The sequence below is a fragment of the Cucumis sativus genome, chromosome 6 (assembly GCF_000004075.3).
Source record: "Cucumis sativus cultivar 9930 chromosome 6, Cucumber_9930_V3, whole genome shotgun sequence".
Taxonomy (NCBI): domain Eukaryota; kingdom Viridiplantae; phylum Streptophyta; class Magnoliopsida; order Cucurbitales; family Cucurbitaceae; genus Cucumis; species Cucumis sativus.
Genome location: NC_026660.2, coordinates 1,655,310 through 1,679,397, shown reverse-complemented (window position 1 = coordinate 1,679,397; position 24,088 = coordinate 1,655,310). Strand labels below are relative to the sequence as shown.

At 34.7% G+C, this 24,088-nt stretch overlaps 4 protein-coding genes and 1 non-coding gene across 9 annotated transcripts; 4 read left to right on the top strand and 1 right to left on the bottom strand.

The window, feature by feature from the left end:
• The first annotated feature begins 91 nt into the window (after positions 1–91).
• LOC101215350 (conserved oligomeric Golgi complex subunit 2) lies at positions 92–8,169 on the top strand. 2 transcript variants are annotated; one of them, XR_004217593.1, is made up of 13 exons: positions 92–763; positions 1,554–1,760; positions 2,885–3,221; positions 3,618–3,779; positions 3,989–4,088; positions 4,176–4,391; positions 4,471–4,576; positions 5,321–5,521; positions 5,623–5,727; positions 6,252–6,377; positions 6,461–6,595; positions 7,561–7,735; positions 7,846–8,169. XR_004217593.1 is itself a non-coding variant. In XM_031887725.1 (12 exons), exons 1-12 carry the CDS (start codon positions 308–310, stop codon positions 7,672–7,674), a joined length of 2,265 nt encoding a protein of 754 aa, XP_031743585.1. In that variant the 5' UTR covers positions 92–307; the 3' UTR covers positions 7,675–8,169. The 2 variants fall into 2 exon arrangements, 1 of the variants encoding a protein (XP_031743585.1); XM_031887725.1 differs by having other exon boundaries at positions 7,561–8,169.
• Positions 8,170–8,557: 388 nt separating this feature from the next.
• Positions 8,558–8,630, bottom strand: TRNAF-GAA. Its single transcript has one exon. It is a non-coding gene; the product is annotated as a tRNA-Phe (tRNA).
• Positions 8,631–9,954: 1,324 nt separating this feature from the next.
• LOC101215827 (elongation factor 1-delta) lies at positions 9,955–12,226 on the top strand. 2 transcript variants are annotated; one of them, XM_004138341.3, is made up of 8 exons: positions 9,955–10,086; positions 10,417–10,522; positions 10,602–10,718; positions 10,840–10,909; positions 11,057–11,177; positions 11,270–11,383; positions 11,659–11,820; positions 11,955–12,226. In XM_004138341.3, coding segments are annotated over exons 1-8 (798 nt in total). In that variant the 5' UTR covers positions 9,955–9,980; the 3' UTR covers positions 11,957–12,226. The 2 variants fall into 2 exon arrangements, with proteins under 2 accessions (XP_004138389.2, XP_031743738.1); XM_031887878.1 differs by having other exon boundaries at positions 11,033–11,177.
• On the top strand, positions 10,065–16,305 carry LOC101216069 (DNA-directed RNA polymerase II subunit 4). 2 transcript variants are annotated; one of them, XM_011658142.2, is made up of 7 exons: positions 10,065–10,086; positions 13,996–14,070; positions 15,018–15,126; positions 15,240–15,317; positions 15,592–15,625; positions 15,725–15,793; positions 16,069–16,305. In XM_011658142.2, the coding sequence occupies exons 2-7, from the start codon at positions 14,022–14,024 to the stop codon at positions 16,144–16,146; spliced, it is 417 nt and encodes a 138-aa protein (XP_011656444.1). In that variant the 5' UTR covers positions 10,065–10,086; positions 13,996–14,021; the 3' UTR covers positions 16,147–16,305. The 2 variants fall into 2 exon arrangements, with proteins under 2 accessions (XP_011656444.1, XP_004138390.1); XM_004138342.3 differs by lacking the exon at positions 10,065–10,086 and adding an exon at positions 12,923–13,215.
• Positions 16,306–18,561: 2,256 nt separating this feature from the next.
• LOC105435747 lies at positions 18,562–23,564 on the top strand. Of its 2 annotated transcripts, none has more exons than XM_011658141.2 (3): positions 18,562–18,791; positions 19,595–19,788; positions 20,067–23,564. In XM_011658141.2, the coding sequence occupies exons 2-3, from the start codon at positions 19,668–19,670 to the stop codon at positions 23,036–23,038; spliced, it is 3,093 nt and encodes a 1,030-aa protein (XP_011656443.1). In that variant the 5' UTR covers positions 18,562–18,791; positions 19,595–19,667; the 3' UTR covers positions 23,039–23,564. The 2 variants fall into 2 exon arrangements, with proteins under 2 accessions (XP_011656443.1, XP_031743129.1); XM_031887269.1 differs by lacking the exon at positions 18,562–18,791 and adding an exon at positions 18,983–19,001.
• The last annotated feature ends 524 nt before the right edge of the window (positions 23,565–24,088 follow it).

The window sequence follows — 24,088 nt, the reverse complement described above, 5'->3', positions numbered from 1 at the left end:
ATTGAACCAGAAACCGAGCTAATTTGGTTCGAACCGGTTCGGTTGATGCGTATTCTAGCAAGAACGAAATCATTTTTCTATCCTCCTAAGAAAAAGGATGATTCTGTAGCTGTAGTGACGGTAGTTGACGGTTTAAATTCCAGTCTCCTGCATGAGCAAATCTTCTATCTGCTTCAAATTTTTGGTATATTGATCTGTGATCTCAATCTGGTATCTCCATTTTCATTGTTCAGAGTTCTTCGGAGATTGTTCCGAAGGTTTGCCACTATTTGAAGCAACCGGAGAACTACTGGGAAAACCAGATACCATGGCGGATCTGATTCCACCACCACACAGATCGGCCAACGACCTCTTTTCCGATCCACTTGATTCTCATCCTCTCTGGTTCAAGCCCGACCTATTCCTCTCCCCCAATTTTGATTCGGAGTCGTACATTTCTGAGCTTCGAACATTTGTCCCATTTGACACCCTCCGATCTCAGCTCCACTCTCATCTTTCCGCTCTCAACCGTGAGCTCATTGATTTGATCAATCGTGACTATACCGATTTTGTCAACCTGAGCACAAAGCTTGTCGATGTGGAAGCGGCAGTCGTGCGAATGCGAGCTCCTTTGGTTGAACTAAGGGAGAAAATTGAGCAATTCAGGGGTTCCGTGGAGTTCTCTCTTTCAGCTTTGCAAAATGGATTGCGGCAGAGATCAGAGGCAGCTTCAGCCAGAGAGGTCTTGGAATTGTTGCTTGATACATTTCACGTCGTGTCGAAGGTATTATGTTTTCAAATTCCATTTTGATGAGATGTGGCATTCATGACTAGGGCAGAGTGCATTGTAGTTGTTTTTTCGAATTCAAAAATATCGATAAGTTCACAGAGAGTTTCATGGACTGGAATGTAGAGTGTCGACTACCACTGCACTTCCTAACTCACAAATGTCGGAAACAACTTTGTTTAAACTAGTAGTATTAATTGTGACTCGTGTATACACAAATAGGTCGTGTGTGAATTTTGCAGAAGGTAAAGTGTGCCAGAATTGATAAGTTTTGATCTCGCATAGGTGTTTAGAATATTATTCTCATATTCTTCTGGAATTGATATGTATAGGAGCTTTTCATGAACTTTTTTGTGCATTTTGATGCCATCATTGAATGCGTTGTTTAAACTTCAGACCTTCTAGGATTGGCACCTTCTGGAGAATAGAATGAGAAGAGAAATGTTTAGCATTTTAAAATTGTCTTGTTCCATTGTTGAAAGAGAACTTCACCCTAGAGTAAAGATTGCATAAGGAAAGTCAAATTTCACAGGAAGTTTATCAAGCCTCTCTCTCTCTCTTATTGATATGCTTATATAATACATTCAAGTTAGGTAGGAAGATTGTGCCGTAAAATTTAGTTTATTGTTATACTCATCTTGGCCATTGTTAAGAATCAAGGTTATTGGTTTGTGCCTTTATAAAGCTTTGATTAATATTAGTCGATCTTGTTTTCCTAGATCTTTGTGCAAGTAGCTTCATACTTATTTTCTATGTTTCATACTCGGCTGGATCTTAATGGATGCAGGTTGAAAAACTAATCAAGGAGCTTCCAAGTGCACCTGCTGATGGCTCAAATGGAACTATGAATTTAACAGATAAAAGTGGATTAAGTAATGGTGCTTCTTTACCACACATCGAGAACGGAACAAATCTTAGGGAAACACAAAGCATGCTCTTGGAAAGAATTTCCAGTGAAATGAACCGGCTAAAATTTTACATCGCTCATGCACAGGTCTTGTCCTACACTCTTCATAAAACTCTCATGCCATCAAAGTGTATATTCTTCGAAAAATTTGTTGATAAATTCCCTCAAATTTACGTTAAGCATTTAGGGATTGAATATTCTTGCACCAACTGAACCAATTACGTTTATATTCTTCCACAACTGAAATTTATAGAACAAAGATGGTTTTCTCATGGGTTAAAAGATGAGGTTATGGAACTTTCAGTAATGTCCTCCATATCATTGTTTGGAAAATAATTTCCCTTGGAATATGTGGATGATACTATAGTCTGTTTTGTTTCTAGTTTCATTCCCTCAAACTGATGAAATGTCTTTTCCCACTCTGTTTTTATTTCTTTATATTATATTTTAAAAAAAACAAGTGGACATATTTAGTTATCATGACAATTTAGTGCAATACTTAGAGAAGTAAGATTCTGTTCCAGTACATGTAAAAGTAAAAATAAGATAATCGAGTTGGTAAGCTCCCCTCAAATCATTTGTCAAGGGGTTGGGAGACTGCTTATATTTCACCATGTTTGTTAAATCCCCCCAACATCAGTAGACATTGCCGAACAAGTAGCTTATGCATCCTGTCCAGACCGTAACTAATGAGTTGACTGTACTTTTCCATTACTGCATTCCAAACATATATTAAATTTAGGAACTGCCTAGGGATCAAAATTTTCTCAAGTATCTCAATGGCTAAGTATCGCAATTACACATTATTATCCCATATTGATGGTCCACCCATCTCAATTTCAACCACTGGGGATATTTATAACCTTGCAACTGTCTTGCCATTTACTTTCTTTACCCTAACATTTAGTTTAGGCCATTTTGTTATAGTTCCTGATTCAATTATACATTACTCCATGTTGATGGTCCACCTGTCTTGATTTCAACTACTGGGGATATTTATAACCTTGCAACTGTCATGCCATTTACTTTCTTTACCCTAACATTTAGTTTAGGCCATTTTGTCATAGTACCTGATTTAATTACTAATTTACTGAACAATGAGAATGATAGCAGGAGAGAGTAAACTCTAAAACCTTCTTAGAACTCTTCGCTTCATCTTGAAGATGCTTCTGTATCCATACCTATTGTTTTTCTGTGTTATGCCAGTACAGAATCTTCCCTTCATTCAAAATATGGACAAGAGGATTCAGAGTGCCAGCCTTTTGTTGGACACGAGCTTGGGACATTGTTTTGTTGATGGACTTGCACATCACGATGAAAATGCTATTTACAACTGCCTACGTGCCTATGCTGCCATAGATAACACCACAAGTGCTGAAGAAATTTTTCGCAGTACTGTTGTATCACCAGCAATTCATAAAGTTATTCCTCATAAAGTGTCTGGCATGGACACTGGGTCATCCGATGATGATTTGGAGAATGATTACAAGCAAATGAAGCAATATATTGATAAAGACTGCAAATTTTTGTTAGAAATATCTGCTACAGGTTATTTTCCTTTTCCTGTTGTTCTATTCCCATTAATGTACAGCAATCTTCTAGTTATTTTATTTTGCTTGAAAATATTCCAATTATCACTTTGGGGTTGGTTCAATTCTTGTTTTGGTATGCATGTAATTTTGGTATACCATTCGTCAATAAACCATGCTTAATTGCATTGGTTTTTTGAAAAGTTGCTCATTTCAAGATCATCATTTTTCTGTTTGTTGACTATTGAGGTCAAAGAAATAGCTGGGAACTGTTTCGTGCTCTTACACTTTTTTCGTTCATTTCAATAACTCCTTTTGTGAGTCTTTTGCACTATATTGCTATATCCAATCTTTGAATGAACTAATATTTTATTATTGGGATGATGTGATTAAGCTATAATTTTTATTCCTTCAGAAAACTCAGGACTACATGTATTTGATTTCTTGGCTAATTCAATCCTGAAAGAGGTTCTCTCTGCTATCCAAAAGTCAAAACCAGGTGCATTTTCCCCAGGGAGACCTACTGAATTCTTGAAGAACTACAAGTCGAGCCTTGATTTCTTGGCATACTTGGAAGGTAGATAACTAAGTCTTTTTTTTTTTTTTCTGAACATGATACCTAAGTCTTTTTCTGTGTTATTTTTGTGGATTAAATAATCTTATGCACTAATTTGGAAACCCAAAATATTACTTTGACCGGCCTTTTAGAAATCTGGAAATCATATATTACATCTTTCATGAAGACTTCTTCTGCATTGCATTAACATTATCCAATTGGCATTGAAGGCTATTGTCCATCCAGATCTGCTGTTGCTAAATTTCGAGCAGCATCTGTATATAATGAGTTCATGAAGCAATGGAATATCGGGGTTTATTTTTCTCTGAGGTAATCAATTCAATTTTTATGATTATACTTTAGAAGAAACATCATATTCATTGGGTTCAAGTTTTTAATAACTTATTTTCACATCAGGCTTCAGGAAATAGCTGGAGCTTTGGATTCGTCACTGTCAGCACCTATTCTAACCCCCGTACAAACTTCATCTTCTGGCCGGGGAAACAATCAGGATCTAACATTAAAGCAGAGTGTAATGCTTCTAGACTGCCTGACAGCATGCTGGAGAGATGATGTTCTTGTCCTTTCTTGTTCTGACAAGTTTCTTCGTCTATCTTTGCAGCTCCTTTCAAGGCAAGTGTGTATACTAATTTCAATAGTTTGGATACTGGTTAACGACGGACTAGCTCACACTCTTGTTTAATGTGAACAGATACACTAACTGGTTGTCGTCTGGTCTAGCTGCCCGTAAAACGGGTACAGGCTCCCATCCAGGTTCAGAATGGGCTGTAGGAGCTACCCCTGACGATTTAATATATGTGAGCATCATCCCCCCCACACCCAAAAAGAAAAGAAAAAAAAGAGAAAGAAAAAAGGAAAAAAAGAAAATTAAAAAATAATATTAGTGGTGGTAGAAGGAATGAATGCTTGCTTCTTTCTTTTCTTTTTTTCTTTTTTTAAACCGTGCCTTCAAATGTGTACTTCTTTCAGCTTTCAGATTTTTCATTTTCCTTCCGGTTATTTTTTTTTTTCTTTCTGAGTTTGTTTGCAATGGCACCATGAACTTTCAGATTCTTCATTTTCCTTCTGATTATCTTTTTTTTTTCCGAGTTTGTTTGCAATGGCACCATGGCTACAGAAGTATTTGGCATGAGATTGACGGATGGGTGAATTTGAAATATATAAGTGCCAAACATGAGTTTATGTTGTGATCAAACATGCTTGGTAATAATTCATTTGGTTCTTAAATAATCCATTAATCCCCATATCCAAAATTCGCTTTTATTTTCGTAAATTTTGTATTGTTTTCTATTGAAATCTTGGTCATTCTGTGTAACAGATGGAGTACAGTTTTGAAATGCTATTTGAGTAGAGACTCTTAGAAATTGAGTATTAAGATGAAGTTTCAATGTATTTATGAAAATATTTTGTTTTCTAAAATTATTGTTTCGATGATAAATTTATTTTCTAGTAAAAAAATAGAAGGAATATAAAACGTAGTCACAAGATTGAGGATTTGGAATAATCTCACACCCGATAGTAACATAATGTTGGATGTGCAGATAATCCATGACCTTGGTTATCTATACACGGTGGTAACTGGTAACTTCTTGGAAACTGTACTTCAGCTTCTATCGTCATGCACTGTAGATGTTCTTGATTCAGTAAAGCAGAGCATTTTGCACGGTGGAAAGTCATTGTATAATTTAATGCCCAAAGTTATTGGTGCCATAGTTGCTTCACTGGTTGAGAAGTCTGTTGAGGTAAATGTTTGGTTCTTATGCATGCTAAGTGTGCACGAGCTCAGGATCGAAAGTTTCTTCTGGAATTTCTGACTTGCATTACTTTTCTGAAATTAATGTAGGACTTGAGACAGCTGAAGGGTATTACAGCAACATACAGGATGACCAATAAACCACTACCTGTAAGGCATTCACCCTATGTATCAGGGTTGCTACGCCCTCTGAAGGTATGCAACAAACTATTACCACATTCTTTGGCATATCTTAGATGAATCTTGTTCTTTATGGACATTACTTTAGGAGGCTCACCCAAATACCTAAGCATGCACCTTCAGGGGCACCGTGCACTTAGGCACCCTTTCAGAGCCTCCGCTGACCAGGCACCGGGTATGGGAACCTCTATTTCGCAAGAGAGGCCTACACAATTTTTTTTAAGCTTTTCAAATGCTTACTGTTACGTTTTTCTTTTCTTTCATAACTTTACGTACAGGACCTTACGCAATTCATACGCATAGGCTTAAAAGAGCTTTTTCAAACAAAACAAAAAATAAAATAAGTTATTTTTTTGAAGTATGTCATTATAATCCTTCATTTTAAGATGTATGTACTGACCTTTTTGTCTAACTTGGACTTGGGTCGTGAGGGTAGAAGTTTATAGTTCCAAATGCTTTAAGCTTCATGTATTGAGGAAACTGAAGGGACATCATTGTTCTTTATTTGTAAACTTGATGTACAATGTAAACTCCACCAGGCCATATTGGATGGAGACAGGGCGTCAACTTTTTTGACAACGGAAACAAGGACTGCACTGTTGACCGATGCTGTGACTGAGATTACTTCTCGTTATTATGAGCAAGCAGCTGATCTTGTTAGCTTGGTTAGTTCGGATTTACCAAACTTTAGTTTCAACTTGGTTATTAATCTTAAAAGATTATTCCGTTCACTAATGTCCATGTTCAGGCTAGGAAAACAGATTCGTCACTCCAGAAAATTCGGCAGGGAGTACAAAGACGGGCTGGAGCAAGCTCAGATGTTTCAGACCATAACATCTCCGACACTGACAAGATTTGCATGCAACTCTTTCTCGATATTCAGGTAAAGTATCACTATTTTGTTTGTAATTGCTTGCTGCGATAAAAGGGTGATGCTTCAGTAGGTTCTAGACATATCACATATACAGAAACTATTTCTATGATTAATACAACGCAGACATTGGAACCATTTAAAGTATGCTTTACTTATTCGTGAGTTTTCAATGGCTATTTGAAACGATTTCCCAACTGCTTAATAATGCAATTTTAAGTGAAAAATATGTATAAACATTTCAAAAGTACTTAAAGGGCCTTTGGAGCGCCGAGTTGGTTAACATAGTTAGTGATTTATAATAATCGGTGATTGAGGTAATAGCTTGGGTTACAATAGTTTGTGACATGTGAACTATTTTTGTTTAGATAGGAAATAGGCAAAGAAGAAAAGAGAGGATGAGTAAACGATAGTAATGCTCTATCAAATAGTAAATATTATAGTAAAGAGGGTATTGAAATAGTATTTACTTTATATAATTATTGGTTATAAATAGTTGTACACACCACTATCATAGTCGGTGTACCACGATTATAGTCGGTGCTTCAAACATTGAATATAGAATAACTCACTCCACCAACTCTCAGTTGGTGCTCTTTGAAAATCATTTCAAATTGACTCAATGTCCACCATGGAGCCATTCTATAGTATTTAATAAATATAAATATAGGTTGATTAACGTATTAACAAAGTATCATATATTGTCATGCCAAGTGTAGGAAGGTCATGTGTTTGAGTCCTCACTTTTATTAATATTGATTTTCAGTTGTTGGATGGGAATATTAGAAAGTATTGATAAAATATTAAATTTGTTGTAACTCATAAGCTTAAGTTTTTGGGATGATTGATAATTTAACAACCAAAATGAAACTATTTTTTCCCCTATGTTATACATCTTCAAAATTTTCTAATTGAATCAATATAATTACGAAGAAAAAGCCACCAAAAATTTATGGACCTATACATCTTCATTGCAGGAGTATGGTCGCAACCTTTCAGCCCTAGGGGTTGAAGCAGCGAGTATTCCAACATACCGTTCATTTTGGCACTTGGTTGCTCCTTCGGACAAGCAAAGCTCCATTAGTTTCTGATGTTTCTATCATCGGAATACGTATACGTTGGCTTTGTGGATGTTTTTTTCTCTCTAATTTGGTAAATTGTTGCTTTTTATTATTATTATTATTATTTTATAATGGCAAATTGTTGTCTTAGTTATAACTTATTACTTAGAATACATTTTTTCCCTCCCATATTGGTCACAGGTGATGGTGTTCATAATGAGAATCAAAATTTTGTAGATTCAACAACGAAGCATTGATGGGATCTGGTTTGATAGAAAGATTTATTCATAAATATGTTAGAAGTTATAATTCTGTCTTTACTTCACATTTTTTTTTCTAAATAAATAAAATATTATATTATAAGTATTTCAGCAGGGATGAAATTCTAATTTATGTGAGCTATGTTTAGGTTAATTTCATCTTGACTTTTTTGTTGGTGTTAAGAATATTTGTTTGTTTTTTCTGAAGTTATTTTGGCTGATGAAATGCCATCAAAATTATATCATACAAAACTTTCAAGATTAATAGCAATTATTGTTAAAAGTCAATTTCATTCATAGAAGTAGTGTTTAAATTCTAGTTTCACCTATAAACTTTTAGGGGCTTAATTCCAGGATTAAGATGACTGGAAATTAAAGTGTTCGTATTTGATGAGAATGTATATGAGCATTTTTCTTGTATTTCATTTATAAAATTAATTACGTAAACTCTGTAAATTTTTAATATATATTAATTGACAAACATTAAACATAATTCGGATTTTTTAGAAAAGTTAATTATTTAACAATTAAATAAATATATTAATTTTCGTTAATGTAAATTAGATTAAAGTGGATGAGAGATATATATTATATACAAGGAAAAAAGTACGAGAGAGAAAGAAAGTTTATTATACAGGAAAAAATAAATAATTTGCGGTGAGCGTGGATCGAACACGCGACCTTCAGATCTTCAGTCTGACGCTCTCCCAACTGAGCTATCCCCGCATTTTGTTTTATAAACAGTATTTAAATATCCTATAGCATACAGTAAATAGCGAGAATGAGGAGGGAGTGGAATTTTTTTTTTCCATTGACAACATTTCACAACATTCATCCATAAACTAACTCTAATTCAACCACTCCTACAAAATCTAATTTAATCACAAACCAACTATAAACTATCGAACCAACAATTTTCAATCAAACCTTAACTAAAATGTACGCAATAATAACATTCATTTATAAAACGAATCCTAAAATTTATACGCATAAAAAACATAGATATTATTTAGGGCAACGTCTACCATCCACCATTAATAAAAACAAAACAAACAAATTTAATATAACCCCCTCCCCTTCCCTCTAAATTCAATATAACTCCTAAATTAAACTTCAATCTTAAATCCCAAGAACAAGTTTGAATTCAATACTAGAACTAATTTGAAATTTAAAACCTAAAATTAATTAACTAAAACAAAATGATAACTAAACTAAACTAAATCACTTAATAGAAGGAAGAGCAACGACGACAGATGACGACGAACGGTGGGACATGGATGGCAACGAGCGACAACATGGATTTTCTCTCCTTTTTGTCTCTCTCTCAACTCTCTCAATCTTCTTCTTTTCAGTTCTGCAAGTCGCAGAACTGGAAATGAGTTTTCATAGGGAAAAAGTAATCTATTATTAGTTTTTCATGATAAATAATTAGTACTATTAGTATCGGATAAGAGAAATTTAATATATATCAAACATGCAAAATAATATTTATTTTATTAATTATAACAAGTAGAAAAAAATTGATATACTATTAGGACAACACGAGGAGTCGACCTACCTTAACAGAGGAAACGATCGGAACTCATGTTGATAATGTGTTGTGAAAATGGGGTACAACCGAAATACGAAAATCGAAGAAATATAATATTAAAATAAAATAATATAATGTATAATATATAATATATAAATAAAGAAATAATAATAAAAAATTAAGAAAATTAAATACTTAAAAATTCTCAAGGAAATCGACTATCGGCTATTTATTTGGAAAATCATCCAATATTAGTGTAGTCCAAAGTCTTTTATTTATAGACAACTTGACAAGTATGAGATGATTACGTTACCACAAAAAGACCATGTTTGCTAACACATTGTTTACACTAATGAATTATGTTTATTTGACATGTAGTTATGGTCACTAAGCATGTGGCTAGGTCGACTAAATAGGCACCTATGGATATCTATATATTCTAAGAATATTTATAATAATAAAATAAAATAGAATTAATTAACCAAATATTGAAATCAATTGGTTTGGACCTAAGTAACACTAGCCTATATGCGGCGCACCGGATCATGCCCTTCTCCCTCTTTATATGTCAAAGCAGAGCCCAAAACCCTAACAAATATCAAACCTCCCCTCTTACTGCACGCTCCGGCACCTCCAAAACTCCATCTCGAGGTCTGTCACTTTTTTGTTTCTTGTTTTTCTTTATTTACAATATGATGATGAATGATTAGACCGATGGTTATTTTCTTTAAATGCATTTACTCCTCTAACTACAGTGGTCTGTCACTCTGAATCAGAGGGTCCATTTCGAATCTTCAAGCGTTGTATTTCGCTTCAAAAGCTAAATTTATCCCAATTTTCTTCAACTTATTGGAATTTTAGTGCTAGCCCTTTTATTTTGGGCTCCATGAACAAGAAGTTTCCGATCTAATTCCCATGGGGTTGTCTAACGAGTTATTCTCGATTACGAACTGATAACTAGACATTTGAATTTTGGCACAGAGAAGTCGCATCACTTTGAAATGGCGGTCGCTTTCCCAGATGTCAAGTCAGCATCCGGTTTGAAAAAACTCGATGAATACTTGCTTAGTCGTAGCTACATTTCCGGGTTAGTGGAACATGTATTGGGCTTTGAATGTTATTGTGTGAATCTGGTTTTTGTTTGTTTGACAAATGATCTTCCTCAGGTATCAGCCTTCTAAGGATGATGTTACCGTTTACGAAGCGCTCTCCAAACCCGTATCCAGCGAATATGTTAACGTGTCTAGGTGGTCCAATCACATTGAAGCACTCTTGAGAGTTTCGTAAGTCATCGCAATTCCAAATTCTCTCGGCTTGGTTTTATCGAATTTTTAATTATGAATTCATGCTATGGCATTGTTCACTATTTGTTCTGAAACCACTGGGCTTGATATTGGCTTTTAGCGCTGTTTTTGGAGAGGGTTCTGGTGTTAAGTTGGACGCAGTTGCAACCCCACCGGCTGCTGATGCAAAGGTGAAAAATTGCCTAATGTTTCTTTCTTTCTATATGTTATGTGTGGTGAGACGAGACATTGTCTATTAGTGGATGCTCTATTATATTGTTTGATTTCCTTTAATTTTTTCATCTTAATTATAGTTGGTGTACACTGAATTTTATCAGGCTGCCGATGATGATGATGATGATGACGACATGGATCTATTTGGAGAAGAGACCGAAGAGGAGAAGAAGGCTGCTGAGGAGCGCGCAGCTGCCGTCAAGGCTTCTGCAAAGAAGAAAGAGAGTGAGTTTGATTTACAATCGATCTTGGACTTGTTTTATATTGTCAGTGATTTTAATGATGTCTTGTGCTTGTTCTCTTGGGTGTCTGTTTAGGTGGCAAATCATCAGTTCTGATGGATATCAAACCTTGGGATGATGAAACTGACATGAAGAAACTTGAAGAGGCTGTAAGGAGTGTTCAGATGGAAGGCTTGCTTTGGGGAGCATGTAAGTTTTTATATCTCCGTGCTATCAATTTATAGGCATGATATTACTCTTGAGAAGGAATCTGCACTCCCTTTTTTGTTCTTGTGATCTCACTATAATTGAATGGGAATCTCTGTTTCTCTTCATTTCTCGAATTGGTTAACTGATTCAAGCTTGCATGATTTTATATGCTTATTTCTCCAGCACGCCAGTTTACATCCTATCTAAAGAAAGTAGAGTACTAAGCAGGCTCTACTTTACAAGGGTATGTTCTCATCCTTGTCATTGTTTTGCAGCGAAACTTGTCCCTGTTGGATATGGTATTAAGAAATTGCAGATAATGCTCACAATTGTTGATGACCTTGTGTCTGTTGACAATCTCATTGAGGAATATTTGACAGTTGAACCCATAAATGAGCATGTTCAGAGCTGTGACATCGTTGCCTTCAACAAAATATGTAAGTGCAGTTTTAATTTTGTTGCACCTGCACACAAGCTAGATTGTGCTGTTCGATAAAAACACTCGTGAACCTGTTCTACTATCAATCTTCAATCCTTCATTTTCTTAATCAACTATGGTTTCTATTGGCAGAATTTTGAGCTTTTTCGTCAAACCCAAGAGCTGGTGGCTTCAAAGATGTTGAATTCGGGAAGATGTTTTATAGAAGCCTCTGTTTCTAATTTCTACTTCATACTTGTTTTGACAATGCTTGAAATACTTTTCTTTACAGCTTTAATTGCTGTCTAGTTCCTCTCAGTTTTGTTAAATTGATTTGAAATGAGCTTATAAAAAATAATATTAGGATAATTATCATGTTTCATTCCAGTATACTGAATTTTAAATTGATGACAGCTTTTGGTATATATCTTGATTTCGATTCATGGAGTTCTTGAAGATTGAAAGCTTAGAAGAAGGATACAATCAACATTTTAGTAATATGAGAAAGGATAGATGGTGTAACATTAATAGCGTAATACGCACATAAACACATTAAAACTGGAACTATATGTTTTGTGGAATATGGATGGAAGGTATAACAAAATATTGGAGTATGAGCACAGCATTTCTTGTCTGAGCTCATTAGCCAGTAGCATCATGGATACATGTGAAATGTAGAGGAAGCCATGTTCAATAACACTTGCCACCAGGAAGTGTCTATTCTGTCGACAAATATTTGATAATTGCAACGGTCACCTTTTTTAATAGTTTTTTTTTTTACAAATTTAAACAATCTCAACTAAATACATCCTTAAATTATAAAAAGAAAAGTAATGTTAAAATTGAGAGAGAAATTTAAACAATCTCAACTAAATACATCCTTAAATTAAAATAGGAAAAGTAATGTTACAATTGAGAGAAAGCAATGTCTTAGGTTCAATCGGGAGAGAAAGCAATGTTTAGGTTCAATCGAGAGAATGTTTTAGGTTGAATCGAGAGAGGAAGCAATAGCAATGTCTTTAACTGAGAGAAAAAAGAGAAAGCAATCTACCAAAAGAAAAAAGCTAACACAATTTTATAAATATTTTTAAAACCACTATGTTTCAAATAAAAGTTTCGATATTTATCCAAATTTCTCCTTTAAAAGCGCCCTCTCTATGATTATTCCGTATCTCTTCCCTTTGTTCAATAACAGTTCATTCGTTTCCTTTCTTCTCCGGCACTTCCGCGGCAGCCAAACCCGCCTCTCGCCGGACACCATCACCACCTAACAACCATCTTTGAGTCTTCTCTTTGCTCCCTCCTTCTCCGCTGCCTCCATTATCGGTCGCCAGTACGCCTCAGCATTCGATTTCTCTATTTTTCCTTCATCACCGCCACGCTGCTACCAGGACCTGCAGAACTCCATCTCGAGGTCTGTCGAAGTTTTTTTTTTATCCTCTTGCTTTTCTTTATTTACAATCTGATCATGAATAGAACGATTAATTTCTTTAAATGCATATATTCCTTTAACTCAAGAGGTTTGCTACTCTAAATCACGGGGTCGAATTCGAATCTTTAAACGTTGACTCTTGTATATCTTGCAAAAATTTTCCTAATTTTGTAATCATATGTTTCACAGTTCTCTTGAACTTATTGTGAAAATTTTGTGCTAAGTCATTCAGTTGGGGCTCAAATGCCATCTAGTTTAGGGTTTATTGCTGCCGACTTTTGAGAGGGTTTTTTAGTTCATGATTATTTGGTTAATGTAAAATTGATTTGGGCTTCATTTAAGTGTGAAACGCATCCATCATTTATCTTTTAAAATTAAAGATTAACCATGAACAAGTTGATCGAGTTTTCGTGTGTAGGCTTGCGAAGTATCTTACTAAGTTACTAGCTCATTAATGGAAAACAATGATTAAAATTATGAAACATAAGAGTGCCTTCATGTATTTAATGAGTTACATCACGAGGACAATTTGTTAAGGTTATAAACTAAATCCAATATTAGCAAATGAGAGAACCTTTTGGGTCATTCTATTTCGAGTTTCTTCTCATCGATCTTAACTTTTATCTAGAATCAGTTTTTAACTTAGGCCTTCTAATTTGGTGTCTTGTAATTTTGATATATTAGTTTAGTTGGGCGAAGTTAACTTTTTTACTTTGTAGATTTAGTTGTAATCTTGCTGTACTCTGTCCCCAAATATTTTAGGTTGACACAGAACTCCAACTTCAAGCATGTCCGGGGAGGAGGAAGAAAATGCTGCTGAGCTTAAAATTGGAGATGGTAGAAATCTATCTATAAATTAAAACTTCCTATCTATATTCAATGAGAATTTAAGTTTCTTGTATATTTATGGTGATGGGTTTCCTTCATATATTTGTAAAATTAGAATTTTATAAGCAACTGATGTATTTAATTTTTTATTTTGCTCAAAAAGTTAGAAACTTAATTTATAATGTTATACCCCATGATATTATATGTATCATTATTGCAATTCTTTGATCCTTCTAGTGGCCAATACCGATAGGGAGACTGTTCTTATGTACAATGCATATAGATATAGTTTAGATTGGAAATGTGGAGTTAATGTTATCTTCAAGCAGTTTTATGGGTAGTGCGGTAATAATCTCTTAGGCCTGAGGGGAGAAAGGCTGAACTTCCTTAGTTCTTTAAGATCGATAGCTATGTGATTATATATTGTAGCCATGTAGTATCTCATAACTTTCTTGGATATTGTTCGGTAAGTCATAGTCATTTGATTGGTGGCTTGATGACACGTCAACAAAAGAAGTTTATTTTGTCTATATCTTCCCATTGTGTTTTACGATATCATGTTGTTTCTCATAATATTTTAAGCTAGCTCATTTACTTCAAAGGAATACTTCCTTCATATGATGTTAAAGGGTCAAATGGCTGAATGCTTTGAGTTCTCTTATATTTTGGATTAATATCATATTGGTTATTAGGTTTTTAAAAAAATTTAGATGAAAATGTGTGATCTATTCCGTATCTAAATTCTTATCTATGATTATTCTGGCAAAAAGATAACCAATTATTGTAAGTTTTTCCATTCTTATGAATCTATGAAAATGCGGACTCAAGAATGACCAAATATTTGGTTTACATAAGTAATTGTGCAAAAGTCAAGCTCTTGCACCCAAATCATTTTGGTGTATATTCTAAGCTTTGAAAGGTAATAACTGGCGTTTACTTTCTTTGGTTACTTGCAGAGTTCTTAAAAGCCAAATGTTTAATGAATTGTGAAGTTTCTCTAATCCTTGAACATAAATATGAGCAACTTCAACAGATGTCCGAGGATCCAACAAATCAAGTTTCCCAGTGAGTTTTATGTATATCCTTTATTGATTCATGAGTTAATTTAGAGAAGCTACTATATAATTTTTTAAAAATAAAATGACGAGAGAATTCTTAATTATGGTCTTATTTTGCAGAGTGTTTGAAAAGTCACTTCAATATGTGAAACGCTTCAGCCGTTATAAGAATCCCGATGCTGTTAGACAAGTTCGAGAGTATCCTTAAAACTATATATGTTGATGTTTTTACTGGGTGAGAAGGCACGTTTCATTTTATTTGATGGCGGGAATGGTCAACTACCAAGCTAAAAACTCTCTTTGGTTAATTATTTTTTTGGGAAATACTTAATAAATTAGAAGTTCACATAACCATACCATTTACCAACGTAATTTTGAATTGAAAGTTTGGGGTATCATTGTTTAGAAATGGATTAAATAATGTGTAATTGTTATCTTTTGAAATATTGAATCTTAACAAACAAACAAACAGAGTTCTAAGCAGGTATCAGTTGGCGGAGTTTGAGGTATGTACTCTAGACACCTTGGTTTAATCATTTTGTGTAATATTATCGTCTCTTTCTTTTTTGAGGAAACGCTTATCTCATTAGTTTCGAAATTTGCAGCTTTGTGTTCTTGGCAACCTTTGCCCTGAAACTGTGGAAGAAGCCATTGCCATGGTACCATCATTGAAGGTATCTTTTGCCACTTTTGTGCTATTGGATTAGCTAAGTATCAATCATTTTTCTGTTTGGTTGAACCGATAGTATATTTATAGTTATCTTGCTAAATCACAGATACAATTTTTTGGAAGTTTACTATTATTGTATTTGTCTCTCAACATTGAACATGCATCAAATTTTAAGATGTTACTTAAAACTTTAAAATTTTGATATGATCTTTTTTCTTTTCCATCTTTTGAAAACAGAAGTTAATCGCTTATGAATGATTTTGTTTTTGCTGGTTTCAGACCAAGGGAAGGGTGCATGACGATGAAGCAATTGAGAAGATGTTGAATGATCTTTCATTAATCAAAAGATTTGAGTAGTTAGTTAAATGTGTAAACAGAATTATACTCTTGCATAATTTAGAGTTATGACTTTATGGGTTAGTTTGTAATTGGGATCCTCAACCGACTTGAGGATCATAAACTCTTTGATATTTACAAGGATTTATTATGATTATGTGTTTGGCTTTGGGGTTTCTATTTTTTAGATTAAATTTTGGTTGGTACTTAGGTGATTAGTTTTAAAAAATTTATAATCTAATTTGGAAAGATGCGTACTATTAATGAAAATGCATGTGTGGATGCAATTTTATAGTATTCTAAATCATTTTTCATTTTTGGCTTTTAGTTGTTTGAGGTATTAAATATATGTTTTGGGTAGTTTTGAAAATGGCAACTGATTTTCTCTCTGAAGAATGGAAAATCTAAAAACGTTTTGTTTTGAGCCTTTATTTTAAAAGAGGTCTGAATATTATGTTTAGTTTTGGAAGTGATCTTAAAGTTTACAAAATTACTAATCTTTTAGAAAATTATTTAACTAGAATTCTTCCCCTACTACATGATTAACCAAATGACTCAATTTTGGTCATTAATCAAATTACCAAACCATAAAATTATGAGAAATTATCAACTCTACCCTTTTTTTTCTTTAGAAACTTTCAGTTCTACCCTTACATTATATCAATTTTCAATATAAGCCTTATATTTCTACAAATGGATCTCGAATTTAAGTATGGTTGATTTTACCATACCATCTTTGTCAAAATTCCACTCAATTCAGAAAAAAAGTGACCATTTTTTTAACTCACTACCTTTAGTAATATCAAGTTATGTACATATTTAAGTTTGATCAACACATCAATCAACTATCAAATATCACTTTCAAAACTAAAAAATTTCAACACAAATTTAATTATAATATCTTTTTTTTAATAAAAAATATGTTTTATCATAATACGTTTAATAAGTCAATAAACCAAACAAAAGTATAGGTTGGAAATTTGTCTCATACATGTGGTTAATAAGTTGTGTCCTTCACAATACTTTAATTTTAGGAAATTGCAAAATTGTGCTAAGTTCTACGTTGAATTTGAAGAAATAAAAATGTGGAGATATATACACACAAAATATACGAAAAATTTGCAAACACGACCTAAAACAAGAGACTCAAGTAAAAAAAAATGGATATTTTTTTAAACCAATAAAAAGTGGTATTTTGCTTATGGCACACAATTATTTGATTTTTTTTTTTTTTTTTTGCATTTCTACTCTTTTTTTTTCTCTTTAAAGTATCAAGGATCGAGAATCAAATGTTTAGTATACATGACATAGAGCATAGAGCATAGATCATTGTTCATTATGCATCGAGTGGTGTTCTCACTTGCAAGCGTGTGAGTGGTTTTCACTGACGAATTGGTAAATTCACAAGGTGCTGACGCAAACAGAATGTCACTTTTCACATTTTAAAATCTGGATCAATTTTCATTTAGACCTCCAAAGTAAGCGATTTGTATAAATAATCGAGAAGATACCATCCAATAAATTTAAGTGTTTGAAAATGATTTTATATTATTTTATTTTTATAAATTTTGGAAATAAAAAATAATAATTGGATTGGTTTGAAGGAATCAACAAATTTGGATGGATTTAATTGTCAATCTGATCCACTCACTTAGGTCCAGGGTTTCTATTTCCACAAGTTAGTTATTTAATTGTTAATATATATATATACATATTGAATGATTTTAAGAATTATGTAATTTTCTAATTCATAGACTTTTTAAGAACAACTAGATTTGTCGCTAAGCAACTAAAGTTTGGAAACAAAAACAAAAAAGGAAAATCATTATCATTTTGTTAATAGTAATGGGAATGCGACTCTTACCTGTACTCCTTTTCCTCTCTCTTACTCTTATCTATCTGTCTTTCACTTTCTATTTTCTTTTCAAATATTACAATGTGGTCTGGGTCCCTCTTCATTACCTCACCCCCACCTACAATCCCACGTAACATTTCTTTTATATATATTATATACAAATATTAATCTATTTTACTCTTTTAATTTATCAATATAATTTTTTTTAGAATTCTAAACAAATTAAAATTATTTGAGAACTGTACAAAATTTCAACATTTAAAAAATTATCCAAATTTATTTCCAACCATTTTCTTCGTCAATCAAACAGTGCACTAATAATATATTAGAGAATGATAATTTTCAGTTGGGTTAGAAAATTAAAAAAGAATCTCCAAAAACACTTCACCACGTAATATAATAATGTTATTGTAAGTCTAGAAGCTGCAGCAGCATTTAACATTCCCCCACACCATTTAATTTTTGCCCTAAAGACAAAGGTAAATTTACTATATCTATTCCCACGTGGCACCAAATAATTGGCTTCTCCAGTCCAGTCAACTCCTTTGTTTGGAAAGAAAAAAAGGCTCCATCCTCTGACTTCAACTTCTTCTTCTTCTTCTTCTTCTGCTTCTTCTTCTTCTTTACCCGCGGGATGGGTCAGTCTTCGTCTCTAATTCGAAGTGCATGAGAAATTTGCAATGTTCTTTCATGGCCTCGACTTTTCTCTCCTTGACTAACTGCGAGGGTTTTGCAAATTTCCTTCTGGGTCGTTCTTTTTTTCATATGCTTTGCGTCTAAGAAAAGAAACTCATGCAAATTTTCTGCGCAGGTTCTTATTTCTCTCTCCCTCTGCGAATTTTTAGTTAACTACAAAAGCTGGGAACTGGGGTTCTTTATTTTTTGTTTAATTACAGTGTTTTTGGGTGCGCGGTTTGGTTTTTCTCATGTACTGTACAGATTCTTGTTTGGTTTTTCTCGATCTGATCTATGGTTTTGGGGCTTGTTCTGTTTATCAATTTCGCAAGTGTTTGGTACTTTGGTTGGTGTTCTGTTTTCTGATTTTTTTTTTTTTTTTTTTGCTGTTTTGTTTCCATTTCTTTCTGAATTTTGAGGATTCTGTTCTACCCAGCTCATGTGTGGGAGATCAATTAGTCGTTGTTTTAGTTTTTTGTGTCTCGTTCGATCAGTTTATGGAGCTTTCTATTCTAGTGCTGATTAATCTGAGAAGTATGATGGTTTATGAAACTAGTGGAATTGAGTTTTCAATAAATATTTTTTATGTTGTGTTAAGATTAAATTGGCTGTTGAAGGTTGACTTTTTCTTATGACTTCTAATAAAATTAATTATCCTAAGTGATCAAATACCAACTTGAAGTTTTAGATTTAGTTTGTGAAATGGTTTAGTGGAGATTTAAATTAGGCTTGGTTGAGTTTGTGTAATGTTATTTTCTTCCTATTTAATACCAATTGTCAGTTTGTTGAGTTTCATGCTAATTTTGAATTAAGGAGAGTTTTTGAGACTTATTATAGTTAACCTGTCCTTAAGCTTTGGAATTTTTAGTGTTGATTTAAAATCTTTTGTGTGCCTGTTCATAGTTAAGTAAATAACGTAATGCTTATATTTGACTGCAGATTTATGAAACATCTTCATTTATTGCTGAGGTGGGGCCATTAAGTGTTTGGAGAGACCAGTCTTTGGGACAACATGGCCACTGGATTGACTGCTAAAATTCGATTGGTAAAGTGTCCTAGATGCCGTCGGCTTCTTCCGGAGTTGCCTGATATTCCTGTTTACAAATGTGGTGGATGTGATGCAATTCTTGTAGGTAAATGCTCTTCATTTCTGACAAAGTAGACAGCTCTCGGGGAAACTAAAACCACCGAGTTACTGACCTTTCATTTCCAGTATGCAAGTATATTTCACATTTTGAGGCGTGAAAGTTAGGGAGTTTTAGGATATGAGGGAAAAAACCACTTTGATTTATGGTATACTGTGTGAGAACGTCTGAAGTTCTTATTCATTTGTCTTCTGTATTTCCCTGTATGTGATAACTGTTGTTATTTTTCCAAGTTCTTATTGGATTTATCTTGACCCTTCATGCAGCAAAAAGTCAAAGAGACAGTTCTCACAATACTGAATTGGGTTCACAAAACAGAGATTCTGCCCAGAGACATGAAGTCCATCCCCCTTCTGAAGGTAACCAGGCTAGCATTTCAAACCACGAAGCAGTTATTCCACGTCATGGTGAGTCTAATTTGGTCTTAAGCAATGAGAGAGATACGAATGAATCTAGAGAATGGAGCAGCGAGAATCTTGTTCATTCGGCTTTGAGCGTGCAGCAAAGGAATGCTAGAAGTGATGATGAAACTAATCATGAGAATGGCGAACTCTCTGATGGAGATCTCTTAAAAGCAGATGAAGCTAGCATTTCTTCATCAAGTCATGAAGCTATTATTCCATCCTCTGGTGAGTGTGTCATAGATCCAGATGCTGAGGAGGACCAAGATGAATTTGGAGGTAGTAGCAGTGAGCAACTTGTTCGTCGGAAGTTGGGTGAATGCCAAACCCATGCTAGAAATGATTCTCACGCTGTTAATGATGGGCCGTTAGGATTTCCAAGTCGAGATTGTTCTGGAGAAGAGGCCACCCATCACGACAATCGCAAGCTGCCATGCAGAGATGCTCCCGAACAAGAGGACTATTGCATGTCAAGTCCGGAAGGAACTATCCCATCCTCTGAAGAGTGTTTTACAGATCCAAATGATGTGAAGGGTCAGAAGGAATGTGGAGACATTAGTCAGGAGCAGCTTGCTCATATAAAGTCAACTGAATGCCTAAAAGATTCTGGAAGCTACAATGAATCCCCAGCTTGCCACGGCGAGCAACCGAGCTGCTCAAATCAATCCTATTCTAGAATTGAATTTTCTTCTCATGGGAAGGCTAACCTCTCAGGACAAGATCCTACAAAAGTAACGGAAACTAGCACTTCAAGTCATGAAGTAATGACGATCCCATTCTCTGGGGAGTCTGTTGTGGATCCAAATGATGAGAGAGATCAAAAGGAAGAAGAAGGCAACCACAGCGAGCAACTTGTTCAGATACCTTTAACTGACTCTCTTGCTTGCCATGGCGAGCAATCTGGATATTCAGATCAAGTGTCTTCTGCGAATGAGATTGCTAGTCGTGAGAATGACAAGCCCTCAAGTGTAGACCATTCAGAAGACGAGATAGTTGATCAAATCTTACTGTCAGGAGAAGAAAGTCCAAAACTTGATGATAGTAAGGAAATTCGTTCTGATTTAGAAAGTTCAAGTATTTCAAACGCACATGTGGGGACAAGCATTTCACCTAAGATTCTTGCTCCTCTTGCTGAACGAGGAGAGGCACCTCTGAAAATTACTAGCCATGATTCTGATCACCAAATTCCTGTAGAAAGTTTTGCATGTATGGAAGTGAATCAGTGCTCTAAACTTAGTGGTGACATTTCTGGTATGGCCAAAATTTTAACAACCAAACATTCTTTTGCATGTGATGGAAGTGTATCCTCATATGATGGAATGGATGATCAGTTCTTGGACCATCATAAACGTTCGTTACAGAACAATCATCATGCTGCCACCTTTCTTACTGCTGTAGAACGTAGAAGAAGGGAACAGTCCTTGATGAACAGCAATGCAGTGGCGAGGGATTCTGAAGTTCCAATTGAAGGAAGGAATTCCCGGGAAACTTCATCTCATGAGAAGCATTATGGCATAGAATACCATGAACGGAATCAAAATGATGTACTGGAACACAGAAGACAGGATATTCCAATGCAAAGTAGAAGCAGGTTAAGGAGAGAGAAATACCAAAGTAAGTTGTCGTTACATGGAACCAACCACTTAGGTGGCTACGAAAGTGGAAGCGCTTCTAGTTCTGTGTTTGATGAACCCCATGATTCAAGAATGCATTTATCAGAAAATTTTGTGGACCAGGATGAGGACAAGGCTAGATTGTTGAGAATGGTTTATGAACTGCAGGATCAGCTAGAGAAAAGCTGCAATCTAAACGGGAATGCAAGCGAAAGGGTATCCATGGGATCTGTACAGAGGGATGGATGGGCGCCAATGTACTATGATCATCAGATTCCTCAGGAGGAAAGCTGGCATGACTCAGAATATCCTTCTTTCCACCGAAGAAACGGGCCTCAAATAAATTATTCTGGACAACATCCGTTGTCACGGATGACTTCTGCTGTGAAGGTTGTTAGTGGTCCTCAAGTTAATTATCCTGGACAACATTCGTTCGGCATGGAACACTTCCCTGAAAACTTCCCTCACTCAAGGCAGCTGCTTCCATCTGAACACTGGCACAATCAAGGGGCCCGTATGCCGCATATCGATAATGACTATTACAGTCAATACAGCTCATGTGCATCTAGTCCCCAACATTTTCTAAGCACGCAGTTGTCTGCAAGGGGCATTCATATGCAATCTGATCATTTGAACCATCGAAATCATGGTAGGAATCATTTGAGAGAGAAAAATCATTTCGCCAAGCATCATCTAAGACCAATGGCTGGAGGCGCCCCTTTCGTAACTTGTTACTACTGCTTGAAGCTACTGCAGATTCCTGCTGAATTTCTCTTGGTGAAAAGGCGATGCAAGCGGCTCAAGTGTGGTCATTGCTCAAAGGTTCTTGAGTTCTCTCTTCAGAGCAGAACTCATATTGTTCCATATGTACAGAGTGTTGCAGAACCTCCACCATACGAGGCCCATGAACACGATAATTATGCTCTCGCTATGGGCAAAAGTGGCTCCAGAGAAATAGGTGATACCATAGTCTTACCGCACTCGTCTCACCAAGACATGGAGAAAGAACATAGTTCCCGAAACAAATTCGAGCATATAAAGAGAAGTTACCAATCCGGTGATCCGTCCTCCCCAGCCTACAAGGCTGATAAGCTGTCCTCCGAAGTTGGAAAATTCTCAACCAAGTCAAATTCCCCACTTCATCGACTCATGGGCTATTCTTCTCCAAGCCAAGTCTTTAAAGGATTGGATGCACCAAGAAGAAGCATGCAGAGGAAATACTAAGGTAACTTTTGGTTGGCAGATTGAATAAGAGAGTATGAATGACAATGAGAGTACGAAGAGAATGGAATGGAAACAATTGGGTCTTTCGGAACCCGACATTACATTTGATTATGATTTTAGATCACCCAGGAACTGATGAAGCTGTAACATTTGGGATCTTCAAACAGTGCAATGCATAACGAGCTTGACCATGTTCTTGGCGATCTTCCACGTAAAATAATGTATTTAGAGATTCGTTATAAATATAGGTAGCTACCCTTTTGCTTCTATTATTTGTATTTAACACAGGTTACAGAAGAGGAGTTTGATATGTTTTATAATAAAAATAGAGACAGGAGTCTGTTATATAAAGGTTGTGTATATTACATTCTTATGTAGATCAGAAGGGATTTAAATGCACTACTAGTTTCGATGGTTGAGGATAATACCTCCTGAGTTTTATAGTTAGCTTGGAATGATAATAGTTTTGGGTGTAATTTGGCATTTATAAATTACCAAGTTGAGAAATGAATGATCTTTTATGGAAGTTTAGGGCATTGTGTCGAATTAGTCTCTCTATTTTAAAATTGAGGAGACTTAAAATAGAACAGACAATGAAGTCTCCCAAGGTAAAAGAAAATGCTTGATTTTGGTAGTCTAATTGTCCGTAATGGTAAAACTTGGATTAGATCAAAATTTGTTATACATACTATCAAGTATTCGTTTTTAAACACAAAATTAAAAGACTTTATTAGATACTTTTTAAAGGTGTCAAATAGATGCAGATTTAAAAATAAAAAGTCTTACAAAATATATTTTCTCTCCAATTTTTTCATGAGCTTTTAACAAAAATTTACCAAAGCTTTTAGTTTTGTTTTGTTAAGTAAAATAATTGAATTTTTAGAAAACTCTAAAAGAGAACTTTATTAGAACTACTTCAAATTTTTAAATTTGACTTAATTTCTTAAATTGTCAGTGAAAAAGTAGATATATAAAAAATAAAAAATAAAAACTTATTTTGATAAAAGAAAAATATTGGTAAACTTTTAAGATAATAACTAAATATATAAC